The sequence below is a fragment of the Ceratotherium simum genome, chromosome 17, assembly GCF_057802395.1.
Source record: "Ceratotherium simum simum isolate JZ-2026a chromosome 17, ASM5780239v1, whole genome shotgun sequence".
In the NCBI taxonomy this organism is placed as follows: domain Eukaryota; kingdom Metazoa; phylum Chordata; class Mammalia; order Perissodactyla; family Rhinocerotidae; genus Ceratotherium; species Ceratotherium simum.
Genome location: NC_141916.1, coordinates 1957686 through 1978357, shown reverse-complemented (window position 1 = coordinate 1978357; position 20672 = coordinate 1957686). Strand labels below are relative to the sequence as shown.

Here is a 20672-nt window from a genome sequence, read left to right as displayed (position 1 = left end):
AGGAGAGAGACTTGAAGAGTGACAGCTGAGATACAGAGATGAGATATAGCCAAGAACAACCAGGTTAGCCCAAAAACACAGACTGAATGAAGAAACAACCAGAGATGAGCAAAAGTCGGCTGATGAGGGAATGCAATTCTTGGTCGAGATTTTGCATAGTGTTTTTGATAAATATCATTTCTTACCTATACCTGTTATATTATTACAATCAAGTTCCCAAACCAAATTTCTACTCTTAGTCTGGGAATGGAATAAAAATATCAATGTTTGATCATTTAAAGAAGAAACTCAATTCCTATTTTGGTTTCTTCCCAGATTATTTGAAACACAGAATGATATTCCAGATGATAACTGAGCTCTTCATGTGGCACTAATTATAACTAAGCTCTGAGCACATTCCTTGCATTTCTATTCCTTGGACTCATTTAAAAAGTATTTTCTTAGAAGTTGCTAAAGGGAATTACTAAAAATTATAATGAAGACTGACTAACGTCATTCACAATGTTTTTCAATTAAATGCATGTATATCACACAAATTACCTTTTAAAGTCAATTTTAATTTTAGCAAGGTTATAAATGCTCAGTGTTTACAGAGTCAGACGGTTCTACAAGGTTGGTCATTAAAGATGTATCTCAGGGCCAGCCTGGTGGCATAGTGGTTAAGTTCATGCACTCCGCTTCTGCAGGCTGAGGGGTTCACTGGTTCAATTGCCAGGTGCAGAGGAATGCACAGCTCATCAGGCCATGCGGTGCAGCTTCCCACATACAAAATGGAGGGAGATGGGCACGGATCCTAGCTCAGGGCCAATCTTCTTCAGCAAATAGAGAACTGGCAAGAGATGTTAGCTCAAGTCCAGTCTCCGTCACTAAAGAAAGAAAAAAGATGTATCTCCCTAATTCTCCCCCTTCACATGCAACCACTTTCTACTCTTAGCTTAACGTTAATATTTTTATATTTACTTCCATGCTTTTAAGTATTAGACTTACATCGGTCCTTCTTGGTTTTTCCATTTTAGGATATTGACTTCCCACTACAGAAGTTAAGGATTAAGGTCTATTTCCTCCTCCCCCATCTCCGTCACACAGGGCATCCTACCCCAAAGCCCATTCTTCCAATGTAATTATATTATTGTTTTAGAGCAATACTCGGCATTTACATAACCAGAAATACAATTACTTCCTTCTCTTATACAAGATTGCATTTTCCCCAGAGCTGATAACCGCGTGATTCTTAAATTTGCTCGGTTTTTTGTGTATCCATCTTAGTTCAACTCCCAAACTTTAGGTCTCATACTTTTTTGGGTACGTGGCCTGTCTGAAATCACCTCTATCCTGCTCACACATTTGGGTGAATGTTGGCTGGTACGGAATATAAGTGGGAATTAATTTTCCTCCCGTATTTTCGAGGTGGTCCATCCAATGGGGCTACCTACGGCGTCCACTCCGGTTCGCTGACCAGGACACGAACCGCGCCGGCAGGAGGGCGCGGACCCGAACCCCGGACCGTCAATCCCGTTGGAGTCCCTTCATTCGGCGCCGCGGCCATCAGCGGCACCGACGGGCAACGGAGGGCGGCCCGTGTCCGTGAGGGACCTCGGCCCCTACCGAGGAGAGCGCGAGAAGGGTGGGGGGCACGAGGAGGGGGAGGGCAGCGACGGCTGTGGAGGGCAAGGAGGCTTCTTGACTTTGACTTCAGACTCGGGACGCCAGGCGATGACGACGTTGGCTGCAAAAGCCAAGAGCCAAGAGGCCTGGCGCCCGAGCGGCCAACCAGACACCCCCGTTCCGGCAGACCCTGCGGCCCACGCCAGTACCCCCCGGCGCAGCGCGCGCGTGCGCAGTGTGCGAGCGCTCTTGGCGCCTGCGCACGTCGTCGACACCGCCCACTTCCGCCCCGCCCTCCGCGCGGCCGACTTCCGGGGCGCGGCCGCGCGCGCTGACCGCTCCTCCCTCGGCCGCACGCCGGCGCCTGGGCCCGCGGAGGAGCGGGGTCTGAGGGCAGCGGCCACCCGCCCGGCCCGGCTCTTTCCCTGGCGGCGGCGGCTTCTTCCGTGGGACAATATGTTCAAGAGAATGGCCGAATTTGGGCCTGACTCCGGCGGGAGAGTGAAGGTCGGTGCCCGCCCGCGCGGCCCTCGCGCCGTCCGGGGTCGAGCGCGGGCCCCGGCGGAGAGGCGGGCTTCGTCGTCGGTCCCCCGTCGCGGGGGCAGGGCGGGCGTGGACGCGGGGGCGACCCGGGCCGGCAGGGGGCCTGCGCCCGCCCGCGCCGCCGAGGCCGACACGCCCCGCTGCGGTCCGGTGCCGCGCCACACACAGCGGTGTCCGGGCGGCCGCGGGGCGGGACCGGGGTGGGCGGGGCCGCGAGACCTGCGGGGGCAGGGGCGGCGGGGCGCTCGGGCCGCGGCCCTGCCTCCCGCCTGACCCGGGGCCGCCGCGGCCGTTGCCCGCCGTGAGCCACGCCGGCGCGGTCGTCAGGGCGCGGCCGGCCGTTCCCGCTACACCGGCGGCTTGTGCGCGTCTGGGTTTGCCTGTGGCGGAGGGACGCCTTTCTTTACACAGGTCACCCGGTCCGCGTCGGCCTCGCTCGTCCGTGGGGTTTCTGGAGTCCTTATGATGTGGCGTCGTTTCCCGTTGTTTTAGTCACACGGCGTAGAGACCTGTGGCGCAGGGTGTCCCGGGGCCACGTGTAGAGTGGGCGTTCTTGAGAACGGCAGCCGCCGAGGTTTGATGGGAGGGGAGGCAGGGCAAGGTCGTGGCGCCCGAAGCTTCCTCTACACGCACCTCGTCCGGGCTTCGGGGAAGGTGCTGGACTGACAGGAGACTCACCGAGGGTGGAACGTCCACTCGTGGCGCGGGTGCAGCACTCTGTTGTCGTCGCGTTGGATCCTGAGGCTGTCCGTTTGAGTCCCGGGGACTTGAGGTGGTCTGCCCCGTAGAGCGTGACGGTCGGGGACTGCCCGTCCCTCGCTGAGCGTTACGCGCTCCTCTGGGCGCGTTTTCCAGTTGGGAAACGTCGCGTCCGGGCAGGGAGTCGGTTGACGGAGGAGCGTTTCGTCGCTGCCGGCTCTGCAGGCCCCTGCGGCCCGCGGCGGCTGCGGGCGGTCGCACGCCCCCTCGGCGCTGGCCCTGGGCCCCCGGTGCCCGCCGCGGGAGCGTCGGCGGCCACTGCCCGATTTGAGCTTTGGTCCACACTGCGGGCCGCCTTCCGAGCTCACGTCACGCTGTCGGGCGTTGGATTGCGCTGTTAGTTATCCAGCCGCGATCGGAAGCGTTTCCGTCTGCCCGCTGCTTTTCCCCGGTCTCGGTAAGCGTTGGTGAGCTCGGCACGGCACTTGCACGCGTGGCGTATCTTGCTCCTTGTCCTTCAGATGCGTTCGTGCTGTTGAGCAGCGGGTCTGATTCACGTGCGGCGTTCAGCGTTTTCTCTTCACGTGAGATGTTCTCTCTCCTTCCCGTCGCGTCTGCCCGCGCTCCCGGCCCTTGCTCTTAAGGGCTCACAGAGCTGATGAGAGCCGGCTGTCTCCGTCTCAGGACCGAGCACGGACGTAGCCAACGTGCCATTCAAGCGCCACTGTCTGAACCCAGCTGTGATAGTCAACGTTTTTATTTAAATGCATTCGGCTTTTACAGGCCCCTTCGTGAACGTTAATATTTTGACATTGTGGATTTCAGCTGCTAGTTATGGTATGGTTCTTCTGATACTGATAAAAGTAAACTTATAAGCAGTGAAATAAAAAATGATTTCTCTTATTCTACCTGAAATCGTATCACAAACTGCCTTTAATATTTGTACTGTGCTTTGGGAAACACTGCGGCAAGCTGCTACCATCGGGTGATGGCCGTCAAAGTTGGCGATTTTTTTCTGGAGCCTAGTTTTAAAGTGTGTAAATAAAGCGCCTTTTGTATTTCTTAAAAAAAAAAAAAAAAAAACTCTCGGGGCTGGCCCGGTGGCATAGTGATTAAGGTCGTGTTCTCCGCTTTCGAGGCCCTGGGTTCGCAGGTTTGGAGCCCCGGGGCAGCCATAGGCACCGCTCCTCAAGCCATGCTGTGGCTGCGTCCTACCTGCAAAATAGAGGACTGGCACAGATGTTAGCTCAGGGACAGTCTTCCTCACCAAAGAATAAAAAAACCTCTCAAAGTATTTTACATCATTTAAGTAGACATTTTCAAAGTGGGAACATTGTAATCTGGTGTTATTTGGTGTTAATATGAAATGAGAATGTGTCTGAAGTGTTGAGAGAAATCCATGTTATAACCAAACTCTATAGAGGTTATTGGACTGTCTGCCATTCCTTAAAACAAGCTTTCAGAGCTCTCATTCTGTTTATTTGGGTCATGATAAAATATTAATTGGTGTTTAAATTATTTTTCTTTTAGGGGGTTACTATTGTTAAACCAATAGTTTATGGTAATGTTGCTCGGTATTTTGGAAAGAAAAGAGAGGAAGACGGGCACACCCATCAGTGGACAGTATATGTGAAACCATACAGAAATGAGGTAGGCACTTGTTTTTGAAGCTGTGGTTTGTTTTGCTTGAAAATAAATTATTTTTTATAGTAACTTTCTGATTATAAAATTGGCACACTGTAGAAGTGTTACCCAAAAAATTGAAATAATACAATGAGAGCTGTCATCTTCATATAATTCTTAGTAGAAATCAATTTTCCAAAAATGTTTTCTAATTAAAATTAAATTACAGTAATAAGAACTGTACTATAAACACAGTACATCTTCCAAACACCATTTCTTAAGTTACCGTGGTATTTAATCAGTTGTTTCAGGAATAGCAGTTAATACTTTGTAAGTGATCATTGGTGATAAGACCGTCAGAGCATATGAGAGACAAATCTGCTGTATGCCTGCTGGTAATTGTGTTTTGGGGCTGAATCTCTAGTACCTGGAACGCAGCCAGTACATAGTAGGTGTTCACCAGATGCTTATTGAATGAATAAACTATTTCTCTATTTAAAATCCTCCAAAGTCCACCCAAAAACTTGTATATGATTGGTCATAGCAGCGTTATTATTATAGCCAAAAAATGGAAACAACTCAAATGTCTGTCAGCTGACTAATGGATAGATAAAATGTGGTGTATCCATACAATGGAATGTTATTAGATAAAAAGAAATAAAGTACTGGCGGCCGGCCTGGTGGCGCAAGTGGTTAAGTGCGCGCACTCTGCTGCGGAGGCTCGGGGTTCGCCGGTTCGGATCCCAGGCGTGCACCGACGCACTGCTTGGCATCCCATGTAAAGTGGAGGAAGATGGGCACGGATGTTAGCTCAGGGCCAATCTTCCTCAGCAAAAAAAGAGGAGGATTGGCAACAGATGGTAGCACAGGGCTGATCTCCTCACAAAAAAAAAAAAAAGAAATAAAGTACTGTTATATGCTGCTACCACATGGATGAAACTTGGAAACATGCTGAGTGAAAGAAGCCAAACACAAAAGGCCACAGATTATGTGATTCCATGTTTATAACATGTGCGGAATAGGCAAATCCATACACAGAGAAAAGAGATGAGTGGTTGCTGGTGGGTGGGAGGAAGAGGGATTAGGGTGTGAGTCCTAGTGGGTATCGAGTTTCTTTCTGTTTGGTAAAAATGTTCTAAAATTGATTGTGGTGATGGTTGTACAACTCTCTGAATATACTGAAAACCATTGAATGGTTCACTTTAGAGGGGTGAGTTGTGTGGTATGTGAATTATGTCTCAATTAAGCTGTTATTAAAAAAAAAAAACCTTCAATGACTACCTATTGCTTTCATAATAAAATTAAAGCTATCATGTTTTGGAAAGCCTGCCATGATCTTTCCCTATCCTGTCTCTGCAGCCTTATCCCTTGTCTGTGCTTGTCTCATCATTTCCTTATACCCTACATTCTACCAATACACAATTATTCTTAAACCTCTTTGCTCATTCCTCCCCACCCACTCCATTCGTGTTGTTCCCTTAGGTCTTAAGGTGTCATTTTCTTTAGAACTACTTTCATGTTCGCCGAGGACTAAATTAGGTGTCCCTCCTATGGATGTGTACTTAATGCCCTCATAACACGTGACATTGAAATGCTGGTTTTCTTGACTGCTCCCTCCTCCACACTGAAATCCCAAGGGCAAGACCCTATTATTTACCATTATAGCATCTGGTACCTAATATTGGTAGTCACTCATATTTTTTAAAAAAATGAAGGAAAGTATTCCCAAAAGAGTCTTCAAAGATGCTTATGAAGATCTGCCTCAGGAAAAATGTTTGCAATATAATGTTAAGTGATGAAAGTGGATATTAATATATCATTACAGGATGATCCCAATTTTTAAAAATATATATCTATTTAGATAATCACGTGAAAAATTCCTGAAAGCAAATAAAAAGATTAATAAACATTACTATTGAGTATGACTTACTGTTTTGCATTTTCCTATTTTTCTATAATGAATTATTTTTGAAAAAGGCCACCTTTACCAGGAGGAGCTCTTCTATGTGTCATAACTAATGAATGTGCTCCTGTGCTTCAAAATAAATTTAAGAAAAGGAGGAGTTTTATATCCAACAGTTCTGGGTTGCTTAGTTTACTTGACCTTAGCTTTGTTCTTTGAAGTTGATTAGTTCTTACATTTGGTTTGGTTTATATGGTTATTTCTATAAAAAATATTGAGTGTCGTATTGTTTTTATGGAAAAATCAGAATTCACAGACCTCCTTTGTTTAAAGTAAAAAACAAACCTCCCATGTATAATTCACGTTTTTTAGAAAATTGTATTCCACAAAATTTGAAGGGAAGTGTATTTTATAAAATTAGGTACATATGCTCAGTGTATTTCTCTCCTACTTTTTATATGTAGATGGAACTAATTAATTCCACTGTGTTTTAGGATATGTCAGCATATGTGAAGAAAATCCAATTTAAATTACATGAAAGCTATGGTAATCCTTTAAGAGGTACAGTACAGTTTTTTGATTCATAATATACAAATTTAAAAAGAGGAAACTGAATCAGTAATTTACAATTTACAATTGTTTTATTTTTTTCTCTCTCGTCAGTTGTTACTAAGCCTCCATATGAAATTACTGAAACAGGATGGGGTGAATTCGAAATAATCATCAAAATATTTTTCATTGATCCTAATGAAAGACCTGTGAGTAATGTTAATCTTTGCAGATATAACATGGACTTTTTAGTAATCGTGAAACTAACAGTACTTGATGAATAGCTCATTATATGTTGACATTTTCATTAGACGTACTTTATGTAAGCTATGGCGTGGCATATCTTGCCATGAGTTAAAGTTTTCCATTTTTAAGTAAAGTGCCTTTCAAAACTCTCTTATTTTTCAAGTATGGAAAGAAAGAGTATAATGTGAACATTTGTTGGAAGGAAACCATGGAAATCATATGTCTACTAGAGCAAAAAAAGTTTAAGCTTCATTAGTATTATTTGGTTATTAGTGATAAACAGGTTGAGTCTATATGCTGTCTGAAATGGGAGTATTCAATTTTTTATAGTTAAAAGCCTTAGAAACCGTCTTTTTGCTTTTTCAAGCTGCCATCAGTACTAGCAGCTTTACTTAATATCTTACTCGTGAATCCTTATTTATAACCGCTGACTTTTTCATCTTTTGATCTCTTATCAGATTGTTGCTTGATCATGTGAAAAGTCCCTCAAAGCTTTCACTTTGATCCCTCAGCAACTTTGTGAGGTTGGTGATGTAGTCATTTTAGAGATGAGGATACTAAGGCTCAGAGATCAAGCACGCGCTCAGAAACGATTAATTGTGGCAGAGCTAGTTTTTGAACCCAAGTATTGCTTTCAGACCTCACACTCTTTCCATCACTCTTTCTTTTGATAAAAACACTAAGCCTTTTTTATTTTTAAACCCATGGGGTCACAACTGAGTATAGCTCTCTCATTCCATGTTTGTGTGGCTGGGTTGTGGCTCCAGTTTCAGGACCTTAAGGTTTATCACCATTAATTTTTATCTTGTTAAATTCAGTGCATTCCTTTAACACCAAACATTTACATTTTAATTATCAGATTGTGTTTTTAAAACTATATATTTGCTTTTACAGAAGTTGACTATCACCTGGGCCAGTGGTTCAGAGAATGAGTTCCTAACTGGCTGCACCAGAAATACCTGAGGTGTCTTTTAAAAATTCAAACTCCTGCCCGCTGGCTCCCCTGCAAGTCTGATTCAGTAGGCTTGGAGGGGGGCCAGCACCCAGGTGATTTGGGTGCCCATGGATATCAGCCGTGCTCTTCCCATGTAGGAATTCCCTTAGGCAGTCTCTCAAATGAGGATCCAGTTTGGGCTTGCATATCTCCAGTGTGGAGAATGTTGACTTGTGTCATCCTCTTCAGGTTTGGGGTAGTTCTAGTGGTAAGAAAGCTCTACTTTATGTTACGCTTCCTTGAACTTTTTAGTGATAACTGTTCCTACATTAGTTTTCTCCTGAATAAACATCCATAGCTCATTTAAATATTTTCCATGTGATAAGGTTTCCAGCTCTCCTACCATTCTTGTTCTTCTGAAATACTTTCACAGACGTTATATTCTATCTGGCAAGAAATTATTAAATATCCATTATCTTCAAGGTACTGTTCAAGGGTTAGGATACAAAGATGAGACACTGCTGCTATCCTTAATGAGAATAGTCTATTCGGGAGAATAGAGCACAGAAATTAATGAGAATAGTCTATTCAGGAGAATAGAGCACAGAATTCAGCAGGTGTTGAGAGAGAGGGAGAAGGAGAAGTTGGTAATGTTACTGGAGCAGAAGCTCTCTTTAACTTTGTAAGATTGCTTTGAATTCATTTTTATTTTGAGAATGTGCTGTCTTACCTGTCTGTCTCCTCATCTGTTCCCCCGCTTCACCCTTAGTTGGAAAATATATCTCTAAAAGAAATTACTATATCATGTAACCTCATTAAGAGACAGCTCTCCAAGTCCAGTCTTGGAAAAGTAGGGCAGTGTGATCCTTTGCACTTCTCTGTGATTAATTCATTGAATGGGTTTCCATGTAGATCTACATAGACTTCAATTTTATTCCCTAAAAAGTGTTGTAGTGTTCTTCTAGTATAATGAAACCATTATACTTTTTCCGTAGTTGGCTCTTACAGAAAATAGATCATGTGAAGGTTTATTTAAACTATGGCATATGATGTATGCTCCTTATAATGATTTTAGCTAACTTTTTGGAAAATTCTTTGAGGCCTGTGAATTGTTTTCTGCAACTTCAGCGTGAACTCTGACGTTTGCCAGCTAGGTTTTATTTTGCTCAAGTAGTCACACGTTGTGCTGCAAAGCTTTTCCTTTGATGTCTTCCTGCACCTGTTTTTAAGTATTTTGAAGACCCGTTGCTCTTGCCAAAAGTGAATTATCACTAACTTTTTATTGTTTATTATGTTACTTATATAATAGTCTTATAGATCACCAAAGAAACTGGCTGGCCCTCACTGAGCATTTTAGTATTGGTCATTCCTTTTGGATGGAAAACAAAAATAGTATCAGATCTTTTTTTCCCCACAGTAAATTCGTAAACTTTAGTCTTCGCAGAATAACTGTCATAGTTAATCTAGTTTCACTTGTGTAAGTAAAAGAATTCATGCCTTAACGATTTCCCAGTTCAATTTCCATAGCTGTATCTTGTGTTATTGGTATACATAGTCACTCTCTAGTGGTGCTTTAGGAGATCCTAACTTACACTCTTCAGAGCATCCTGTTAAGTAGATATGGATGGATGGTGATACCTAATGGGGAAATAACAGTACAGAGAGTTGGCAATTTGTCACACTAAGTGGTAGTTGAGACAAACTCGTGAATTTGATGTGTTTGCTACTTCTAGCCTCTAATTCAGTTACAGAAATGACAGTGTGTCACAGTGATGATGAAAACCATTCACAGGTGTGATGTCTGTTTTTATTTCACAGGTAACCCTATATCATTTATTAAAGCTGTTTCAATCAGACACCAATGCAATGCTGGGAAAAAAGACAGTGGTTTCAGAGTTCTATGATGAAATGGTAAGAAAATTTTATAATGAAATTTTATTTATTTATTTTTTGTGTGTGTGGGAGGAAGATCAGCTCTGAGCTAACATCCATACCAATCTTCCTCTTTTTGCTGAGGAAGACTGGCCCTGGACTAACATCCGTGGCCATCTTCCTCTACTTTATATGGGACGCCGCCTGACAAGCGGTGCATCGGTGAGTGCCTGGGATCCGAACCTGGGTTGCCAGCAGCGGAGCGTGTGCACTTAACCGCTGTGCCACGGGGCCGGTCCCTGTAATGAGAATTTTAAAAGCATTTTAAGTTGTAGAACTTGGACGTTATTGGCCTTTTTTTTTCATTCTATCCCATTAGATATTTCAGGACCCAACAGCAATGATGCAACAGTTATTAACAACATCTCGTCAGCTAACATTAGGAGCCTATAAGCATGAAACAGAATGTGAGTATCAAGAATTCCTAATTAATCCTGAAAAATAAGGTATTCTGTAATGGTGAAAGGATTGTGTCATTAGTGACTATTAAATTTTTTTCTAATGTTTTATATATGGATAGATAAATTTTTAGGAGTTAAAAAACAAAATATGTATCACCATAGAGCGTGTAAGAGGGATGTTTTAAATTGCTCCCAAAGTAGGCCTACTTTTAAAAAGGTAAAAGACAGCCTCTCACATTCTCTGAAATATTGTTTTTTATTCCCTAATTACATTTAAGCATAGCTTTTCATTAATCTTGTTTAACCTGTCACTCAATCATTTTCTGTTTACTAGTTTTTGCTAACAAAATTTGTGCGAAGAACCTCGAGAATATAATTGTACTTGTGTGTACTGTGAACTAGTTTATCTCTTTTTTTTAAACCTATGTCATTCTACATGGTTTCAGATTAATGCTGGGGTGGTGAATACCGGCATGCCGTGTTGATAATCAGGATGTTTTCCCTCAGAAACCCCGCTATGCATCACTCTATGCAGCTACTCCAGTCATTTGCAGTTGACACTCAAGACGAAACCTGTTTGCCACCCCTGAGTTGATTTTTATGTCACCGTTCATTCAGTTGTTCCTTTGATCTTGCATTCATTTGCTTACATTATATATGGAGCACCAGTTCTATGCCAGGCATTGTTCTAGGTTGTCCTAAAGCCAAGTAAAGAAAGTATATCAAGAGATAGTCATTAGCTGTGTCCAGTACTGCCAATAGGTCAGGAAGATAAGAGCCAGAAACGGGGGATAGCAAGGGGGAGGTCCTTGAGGACGGGAGCAGGACTGGTTGAAGGAGAACAGTAAGGACACAGGATAGTTGAAGTGGGCCAGGAGAGAGTGAGGTGAGGGAAGCTGGAGACAGGTGCTGTGGAGCCTGTTCTGGAGCTGGGCTGTAAAGGAAGTGTGGGCCCTTGAAGCAGTAGCAGAAGCGGGATATGGGGTTGAGAGGGTCGTGTTTTCCAGGGGGAATGAACCAGTGTATGTGTCGGCTGAAAGAAGTGACCAGTAGAAGAAGGAGGGGGGATGGGGAGAAAGGGGGCTGTTTCACCATCAGTGGTTCTAGCAGTGTTGTGTTTGTATTTTCATTAAACCCATGATGAGGAGTTAAAAGATCTGAATACAAATGATAATTTTGCCCCTTGGTAGTCATTTAAAATTTAAAATCACACTTGTTTAAAATTCTGATGCTTCACTTTCTACATCTGCAGAAATATTTACCTGGCCTACTTAGTTATGAATGTAAAAAAAGATATGTGTATGATCACTTTGAAAAGGTAAAAGCACTACTAATATGCTATTTTATTTTTTATTTTTTTTTTAAAGGTTTTATTTATTTATTTATTTTGGTGAGAAAGATCAGCCCTGAGCTAACATCCATGCCAATCCTCCTCTTTTTGCTGAGGAAGACGGGCTCTGAGCTAACATCTATTGCCAATCCTCCTCCTTTTTTCCCCTTTTTCTCCCCAAGGCCCCAGTAGATAGTTGTATGTCATAGTTGCACATCCTTCTGGTTGCTGTATGTGGGACGCGGCCTCAGCATGGCTGGACAAGCAGTGCATCAGTGTGCGCCCAGGATCCGAACTTGGGCCTCCAGTAGCAGAGTGCGTGCACTTAACCGCTAAGCCACGGGGCCGGCCCCCTAATATGCTATTTTAATTTGTTATTGGTCATTTCCTCTCCGTTATAGATCTTCTTTCTCCCATATGATGAAATGTGCCCAGTTCATAGAGGAAACTTCCCTTTTCAAAATTCAAGTGGCAACGTTTTTGTGTTTTCAACAAAACTAATATTGTTAATTCATTTGTGTATAGTAAGTAGATACAAATAATAGATTTTAAAAGGCTTTTCTATAAATTTATTTGGATGTGTTAAAGCTTATGTATGGAGCTATATAACCTTGGGAAGCTTTTATCAGTAAATTATGTTTTCTATTATCTTCAGTTTATTTTCTTAACAGTATGAAATCAATAAGGAAGAAAAATATAATTGCACAAATAGTATTGGCACAATTGGTAAGCTTTTGGGAGGAAAAGTTAATTTAGGTCATTGCTTCATAGCATTTACCAAAACAAATTTCAGTTTAATTAAAGATAGTTGAATGTTTTTTTAAAGTAATTCAACCTGTTGTTTAAAATAATAGAGAAATGACTATCCTGGCTAGGGAAGAATTTGAGATGTTAGAAGACATCACATTAAAAGAAAGACAAACTTGATTTTGTAAAAAATATTTAACTTCTGCATTTCAAAAGGGCAAAGAAGAAAAATAAATGTGTGGAAAATATGACAAAGGATTAATACCTCAAAAATCCTAAAATAGATAAATAAAGTAGAAAAAAATGTAAACCTCAATTGATAAATGGACAAAAGACATGGACAGACAGATGAAAGAATAGATGCCTAGTAAATAAAATGGGAAAATATTTGGCCCCAGTAGGAATTTTAAAAATGCAAACCAAACAATTATGGGTGGCTATATTTTTATCAAATTAACAAAAGGAATCTTTACTAGTTATACCTATTAAGGATGTGGTAAAGCCTACATTTTCATGAATTGTTTTTGTGAGTATAAATTGCTTTAGCCTTTTAGGAAAGTAATTTGGGAATATTAATCAAAGGCCTAAAACAGATATATATACTTTTACCAATTTGAGGGCATTATACTCCATATTTGGGTAACAATAAGATATCAGTTAGTTTTATGGACTGCTTACTATTTGTACTCTTCTAAATCTGTACATGTATAAACTCATTTAAATTTAGAATAACTTGATTGGGTAACCCATATAGAAAAGGAAACTGAGGCATAGGGAGGTTAAGAAATTTGCCCAAGTTAACACAACTAGTTAGTGGTGGAGCCAGGACTTGATCCCAGGCAGTCCTCAGAACTTAGACTCTAAAAACTTAGTAATATTTTTAGATAGAGTAATATTCAGGATAGAGGTTGCTCATTGTGAAGCATATTAAAAGTTTATAAAGATATTTCTACTAGTAAACCCGTGGAAATTTACTTAAGCACTAATGATCTAGATTTTAATAGTAATAATTGCTTCTGTAGGGAATAATTAAATGATAGTGAAGACTTAATGAGAACTTACTGTGTGCTAGACGAGTCTTCACATTTCTTCACTTATTGAGTACCCATAAGAGGAAGGTGCTGCTGTTAGCCACATTTTGTAGGGAATGACCCTAGAGCACAGGGAGATTTGATAACTTGCCCCACATGACCCAGCAGAGCCGGGCTGTAAACCAGAGGCTGTACTCGTAACCAACAAGCTGTTCTGTCTCTGTGTAAAAGCCTTATGATCTGTGCTCCTAACCAGTGAGTTATCCTGGTTCTGCAAAAATAACAATTCTCCTTTGGATTGATTTCCTCTAAATTGAGGCTTCACTGGGAAATTAAAAACAGAAATTTGTCTTTTTTACAGAGGCATTTAATATATAGGAAGCAGAAAACTGGAACAGGCTACAAGAAGTTTTCAAGTGTTTTCCTCCAGGATCTCATTGTCAAGTAACCTAGGTCTTCTTCCACATATATCCTGCCCTTTGCAGTCTTAGGGTTTGTCAGAAATAAAGTGTACTGACTAAATCAGACAACAAGAATCTCCACCTGCAGTGAAGGCTATCCTTCTGACCAAAGAGTCAGAGCAGGTCTTCTGACTCGATGTCGGACTGCCTGTACAGTCGTCAGGACTCCTCGTTGTTCCCCAAACGTGTGTGCGTGCTGTTTCCAGGTCCTGTGTGTCAGCATCCTCTACGTAATTCCTCTCTTGTTCCTTAAAACTCAGTGCAGATTTCACTACTACCAGGAAGCCCTCCTGATAGACACACACCCTTTCCCTTGGTATGAATCCAATCTGCTCTCATAGTTCCTCTGATGACCTCATGACCCTGTAGCTCAGCATCTGACAAAGAGCCTGTCACTGAGTATGTGCTTTTTAATTATGTGGAGAGAGGGAGCAAGGGAATAAAAATCTCTGCAGATAAAAAGCACTGTAAACAGGGTCCGGCCCGGTGGCGCAAGCAGTTAAGTGCGCGCGCTCCGCTGCGGCGGCCCGGGGTTCGCTGGTTCGGATCCCGGGCGTTCACCAACGCACTGCTTGTCAAGCCATGCTGTGGCGGCGTCCCGTATAAAGTAGAGGAAGATGGGCACAGATGTTAGCCCAGGGCCAGTCTTCCTCAGCAAAAAAGAGGAGGATTGGCATTGGATGTTAGCTCAGGGCTGGTCCTCCTCACAAAAAGAAAAAAAAAAAAGCACTGTAAACAAAATCTAGAGAGACACAGCCGTGAATAAATATTGTACTCGTAATCACAAATGACTAGTTTCTCTATAAAGAGCTCCTACACGTCAGTAAGAAAGGCCAATAAATAAAAAGCTCCTGCACAGCAAAGGAAACCATCAGCAAAATGAAAAGGCAGCCTACCGAATGGGAGAAAATATTTGCAAATCATATATCTGATAAGGGGTTACTATCCAAAATATATAAAGAACTCATACAACTCAATAGCAAAAAAAAAAAAAGCAAACAGTTCAATTAAAAAATGGGCAAAAGACCTGAACATTTTTCCAAAGAAGACATACAAATGGTCAACAGGTACATGAAAATGTGCTCAGCATCATTAATCATCAGGGAAGTGCAAATCGAAACCACAGTGCGAGATCACCTCTCACCTGTTAGAATGGTTGTTATCAAAAAGACGAGAAACAAGTGTTGGTGAGGATGTGGAGAAAAGGGAACCCTTGTGCACTGCTAGTGGGTATGTAAACTGGTATAGCCACTATGGAAAACGGTATGGAGGTTCCTCAAAAAATTAAAAATAGAAATTGCTTATGATCCAGCAGTTCCACTTCTGGGTGTTTATCTGAAGAAAATGAAAACACTAATTCAAAAAGATATATGCACCCCCATGTTCATTGCTGCATTATTTGCAATAGCCAAGATATGAAAACAACCTAAGTGTCCCCATCGATGGATGAATGGATAAAATGTGTGTGTGTGTATGTATGTATATATATATGTGTGTGTGTGCAATAGAATATTATTCTGCCATTAAAAAAGGAAATCTTGCCATTTGTGACATGGATGAACTTTGAGGGCATCATGCTAAGTGAAAAAAGTCAGAGAAAGACAAATAATGTATGATCTCGCTTATATATGGAATCTTAAAAAAACAAAAAACACCAAACTCACAGAGAACAGATTGGTGGCTGCCAGAGAAGGGGTAGGAGTGGGGGTCAAATGGGTGAAGAGGGGTCAAAAGGACAAACTTCCAGTTATAAAATAATTAAGTCCTGGGGATGTAATGTACAGCATGGCAACCGTAGTTAATAATACTGTATTATATAGTTGAAGGTTGCTGAGAGTAGATCTTAAAAGTTTTCTGCACGATAAAAAAAATTTTTAACTATGTCATGGTGACGTGTTAACCATACTTACTGTGTGATCATTTTGCAATATATACAAATATTAAATCATTATGTCAGTTATACCTCAATTAAAAAAAGGCCAATAACCTGATAGAAAAATGAGTAAAGGAAAAACAGACAATTCATAAAAAGGAAGGGAGAAATGTTTCCTACACTTATAAAAAGATTAGTCAGCCTCAGTAATAAGAAGAGAAATGCAAATTAAAACTACTCTGAGCGGGGCTGGCCCTGTGGCTTAGCAGTTAAGTGCTCAAGCTCTGCTACTGGCGGCCCAGGTTCGGTTCCTGGGCACACACCTACGCACCGCTGGTCTGGCCACGCTGAGGCGGCGTCCCACATACAGCAACTAGAAGGATGTGCAACTATCACATACAACTATCTACTGGGGCCTTGGGGAGAAAAAGGGGGAAAAAAGGAGGAGGATTGGCAATAGATGTTAGCTCAGGGCCAGTCTTCCTCAGCAAAACAAAAGAGGAGGATTGGCATGGATGTTAGCTCAGGGCTGATCTTCCTCACAAAAAAAAACAACTCTGAAATACCGTTTCTAACCTTTCAGATCAACTAAGACCCAAAAGTTGATGCAGTAGGGAAATATACATAATGTTGCTAGTGAGATTATAAAGTAATAGAACCTAGTAAGAGTCACTTGGCATTCTTCCAAAATTACAAGTGCCTGTATCCTTCCACCTAACAATTCTGCTTGTAGGAATTTATCCTGCTGCACATACACATTATAGCATTGTTTGTAATAGAAAAAACGGAAATACTCTGTACATCAAAGGGGACAGATTAATCAATTATGTATGTCCATTCAGTGAGGTCCTCTGCCGCCATTAAAAGAATGAGACAAAAGGATGAATCTGTGATATGGATGAGCTTTCAGATATAGTGTGAAGTGAAACAGCAAGGTGCAGAGCAGTGTGTGTAGTATGACACCACTTGTTTTGGGGGCAAAGAGAAGAAATAACACCTAGATGTGTGCTTGTCTATGAACAGATTATTTCTGGCAAAAACCTAATAGTGATTGTCTCGGTGGTGGGGGGCAGGGGTGGGAGGAAACAGTTTTTCATTATCTGCACTTTCAGCCTTTTAATTTGTTTTTTTTTTTTTTTGTGAGGAAGATCAGCCCCGAGCTAACATCCATGCTAATCCTCCTCTTTTTGCTGAGGAAGACCGGCTCTGAGCTAACATCTATTGCCAATCCCCTCCCCCCTTTTTTTTTTCCCCAAAGCCCCAGTAGATAGTTGTATGTCATAGTTGCACATCCTTCTAGTTGCTGTATGTGGGATGCCACCTCAGCATGGCCTGACAAGCAGTGCATCTGTGCACACCCAGGATCCAACCCGGGCCGCCAGTAGTGGATCGAGCGCACTTAACCGCTAAGCCATGGGGCCGGCCCCCCAGCCTTTTAATTTTGTATCGTGTGTGTAGTACCTATTTTCAAAAATAATTTTAAAAATAAAAGCAATGAAAGAAATTACAAAGAAAAATATGGATTGTTTTGGCAGTATGAAAATTTACGTGTGTTACAAAATGTATCACGAAAAGAAAATCACCAGCAATAAGCAAAACAAGGAAACATTACTGCATGTTTTTAATGTCTAGATGCTTTATATATATTGCTTAATCCTCATAAATCCTCTGAGAAATACAAAGTTTTAACTGTATCATATAGAAAAAAGAGATTGAGGGAAGCTTAGTGATATCAGCATTCAGCTAACAAGAGGCCAAGGGGGTATTTGAACTCAAGTCTTTCTGATTTCAGAGGTTGGGTTTTTTGAGGTTTTCTTCCCCCAAACTGTGCTGCTTCCAGTTAGTAGTCATCTTATATTAGCAAAAGTACAACTATGCTTTAATAGTCAGCAGCAATTGCCTGAAATGTCCACAAGGTGGAAATGTTGGGGGAAAGTAGGCATTTTTCTTTGTAAAATGAGTGGAATATTTAAATAAACGTATCCTATTTTTCAGTAATGATATTTTGCTTAGTAATTTGTTATGTAGCCCCCTAGAATGTTTTAAATATTTAATGTTCCTCTGTCATAATATGGCTTTTTATGTACCAGACAGTGTCTAGATACTTAATATACATTAATTCATTTAAAATCTCAAATAATATTATGAGGTGTTTGCTATTATAATCTCTATTTTGGAAGTGAGCATAGAGATAATAACTAACTCACTGAGAGTGGCACAGCTAATAAATGGTAGGGATGGAATTCAAACCTAGACAGTTATTGCTGTCTTTTTTGAAAAAAAGAGATATGTTTGTTTTGACAGTGTGATTTTCATTATGTAAGTTTTACCTGTACATGAATGTAAGAATACTATATTTAGTTAATTCTTCTTACTAGCTGGATGTCTCTTGGATTGTATGCCCCCTTATTTCCAAATTAATATGTATATGGAGAAAAACAAGGACATCATGTCTTAAAATATTAACTGTGTGGGGCCAGTCAGGTGGCGTAGTGGTTGAGTTCTCTTGAGGCCTGCTTTGGCAGCCTGGGGTTCGCAGATTCGAATCCCGGGTGCAGACCTACGCACCACTCATCAAGCCATGCTGTGGTGGCGTCCCACGTACAAAATAGAGGAAAATTGGCACAGATGTTAGCTCAGGGACAATCTTCTTCAGCAAAAAGAGGAAGATTGGCAACAGATGTTAGCTCAGGGCCAATCTTTCTCACCAAAAAGAAAAAAAAAAGTCTTAACTGTCAATTAAAATATTAGTGGCCAGAACTTCATTCTCAGTTGTAGATAACATCTTAGATCCTCTCTTGGGAGTTCAGACTTTCTCCCCTGCTCCCCCCCTCACACCTACCGTGTTTAATGTTATGTATCTTAAGTTGTCCACACTTTGTCATGGAAACACTGACATAGGAAATACCATGTTCATTACTCTGTGCCATATCTTAGACTTGTGATAAAAATGAAATAATTTAATAAAAGTATATGTTTTCCTTAGTTGCAGAACTTGAAGTGAAAACCAGAGAAAAATTAGAAGCTGCAAAAAAAAAAACAAGCTTCGAAATTGCAGAGCTTAAGGAGAGATTAAAAGCAAGTCGTGAAACTATAAATTGTTTAAAAAATGAAATTAGGAAACTTGAAGAAGATGATCAGACAAAAGAGATATAAACCATTCTGAAGAGAACTCAATAGGAAGCTCTACTGAGAATAAGGAACTTCAGAGGAGGAGTGGACTGCAAATGCTGTTTCTTAAAGGAACTGCACGTAGTTGTCGACCATTGATTTCTCATCAGTGGGGTCAAGGTATTTGTACTTTTCAAGCAGTCTTCAATGTGAAATATATATGTGTAATAAGAATGAATGCTGTATAGGCATTTTATCAACCCGTTTTAGGGTAATTCTATGATGTTAAGCACAATTTAAAGTTTTTTTTATTGAGTTGTTTGTATAGCTTATCTTTTTGGACAGGTATCAAGATTTCATTATAAAGTGTAACTTGTACAAATTTTATACTTCCATAGTAGTTAGACTTAGTGGTAAAATTAAAGTGTATATTTAATTTTATAAGTTCTTGTCTGCCCCCATCCTAACTCTTTTGTATCCGATGTGCCCAGTGTCCAGTAACCACTCAATAAAGGTAGTTTACGGACCCTGTTTCTGCCTCTTGATGTGTTTCTTCCTCTTTGAAGCACTTGGAGCTCTCTCATCACAATTAATGTATCTCCATAATATTGTGACCAGACATCTCTTATGGGCATTCGTACATACAGAAACTCTTTGATGGCAAAGATCTTAAGTATTGTTCTGCCTAACTACTTCAGTGTCACTCATTTTCGCATAGAAAAATATTTAATCCCTCATGCATGTTCCAGAGACACACAGGAAGCAGTTGTGCATCCGCTTCACATACTGCCTTTTCTTCAGCCCCTCCTGTTCAAGTCCACGTGGTGAGCCCTCTGCTTCTGGACTCATCTAACTAGAACATCCGGTAGTATTTAATCTCTCAGGCTATGTTGGTGGAACCACCTTGGCAACCTAGGGACAAGAATAGGTAGGAAAGCATTTGGGAAAAGATGGAGCATGAACATAAATACAAAGCTCCCAAAGATGGCCACCAGGCCCACACCTGAGGCAGTGATTCTGTCTTCTCTGTAGACTCACAACTAACCACTCTTGCACTTTAAGGTACTTTTTATGTATCTGCCCTGGTAGATTGGTTACTTTTTACTTTGTTGCTGTATTTTTTAAGTTGTGATATTTATAAGTATTATGGTGGTTGTGCAAAGGTCTCTATGGTCTGGAATTTCTGCCAGAAGTCCTCTGGGATTGGGGGTGGCGCTTCTATTTCTGCCAGGCATCACCCAGCTTTCCTCTACCTCTTACCCCAGTGCCCATAGTATAGGGCAGGGCCTGGGGATAGATCAGAAAAACTAATGGGGGAAAAAAATCCCATTCTTCTTGATGACCCTGACGTAGAAGATCATCCTTCCATTATTCTAGCCAGATTAGCCCCAAGAATGTATAGGTTCATAAAACTAAAGCCTGACTTGATGCATGAGTGAATACAAGAGTTTGAAATATGTCATCATGGTTCAGTCTTGCCCTCTGTCAGCTCTTTTTCTGTGTTGGCTTTTGTCTAAGTAGGATCGTCCATGAGGTTGCAAAAAATTCTTAACTCAAAAAACCCAATTTAAAAATGGGCAAAGGATTGAATAAACATTTCTCCAAAGAAATGCAGATGGTCAATAAGCACACGAGGAGATGCTCAACATCATTAGTTATTGGGAAAATGCAAATCAGAACCACA

General features: G+C 41.4%; 1 protein-coding gene across 2 annotated transcripts; it reads left to right on the top strand.

The window, feature by feature from the left end:
- Nucleotides 1-1953: 1953 nt before the first annotated feature.
- YEATS4 (YEATS domain containing 4) lies at nucleotides 1954-19519 on the top strand. 2 transcript variants are annotated; one of them, XM_004429400.3, is made up of 7 exons: nucleotides 1954-2112; nucleotides 4378-4497; nucleotides 6868-6934; nucleotides 7037-7131; nucleotides 9921-10013; nucleotides 10354-10441; nucleotides 18864-19519. In XM_004429400.3, exons 1-7 carry the CDS (start codon nucleotides 2062-2064, stop codon nucleotides 19031-19033), a joined length of 684 nt encoding a protein of 227 aa, XP_004429457.1. In that variant the 5' UTR covers nucleotides 1954-2061; the 3' UTR covers nucleotides 19034-19519. The 2 variants fall into 2 exon arrangements, with proteins under 2 accessions (XP_004429457.1, XP_087298159.1); XM_087442033.1 differs by lacking the exon at nucleotides 1954-2112 and adding an exon at nucleotides 3158-3684.
- Nucleotides 19520-20672: the final 1153 nt, after the last annotated feature.

Excerpts from the sequence above, each read along its gene's own strand:
- YEATS4 (XM_004429400.3), top strand. The coding sequence starts at position 2,062 with ATGTTCAAGAGAATGGCCGAATTTGGGCCTGACTCCGGCGGGAGAGTG. Across the intron at positions 4,498-6,867 it reads TGAAACCATACAGAAATGAG|GATATGTCAGCATATGTGAA; the intron begins GTAGGCACTTGT and ends ACTGTGTTTTAG. Across the intron at positions 6,935-7,036 it reads CTATGGTAATCCTTTAAGAG|TTGTTACTAAGCCTCCATAT; the intron begins GTACAGTACAGT and ends CTCTCTCGTCAG.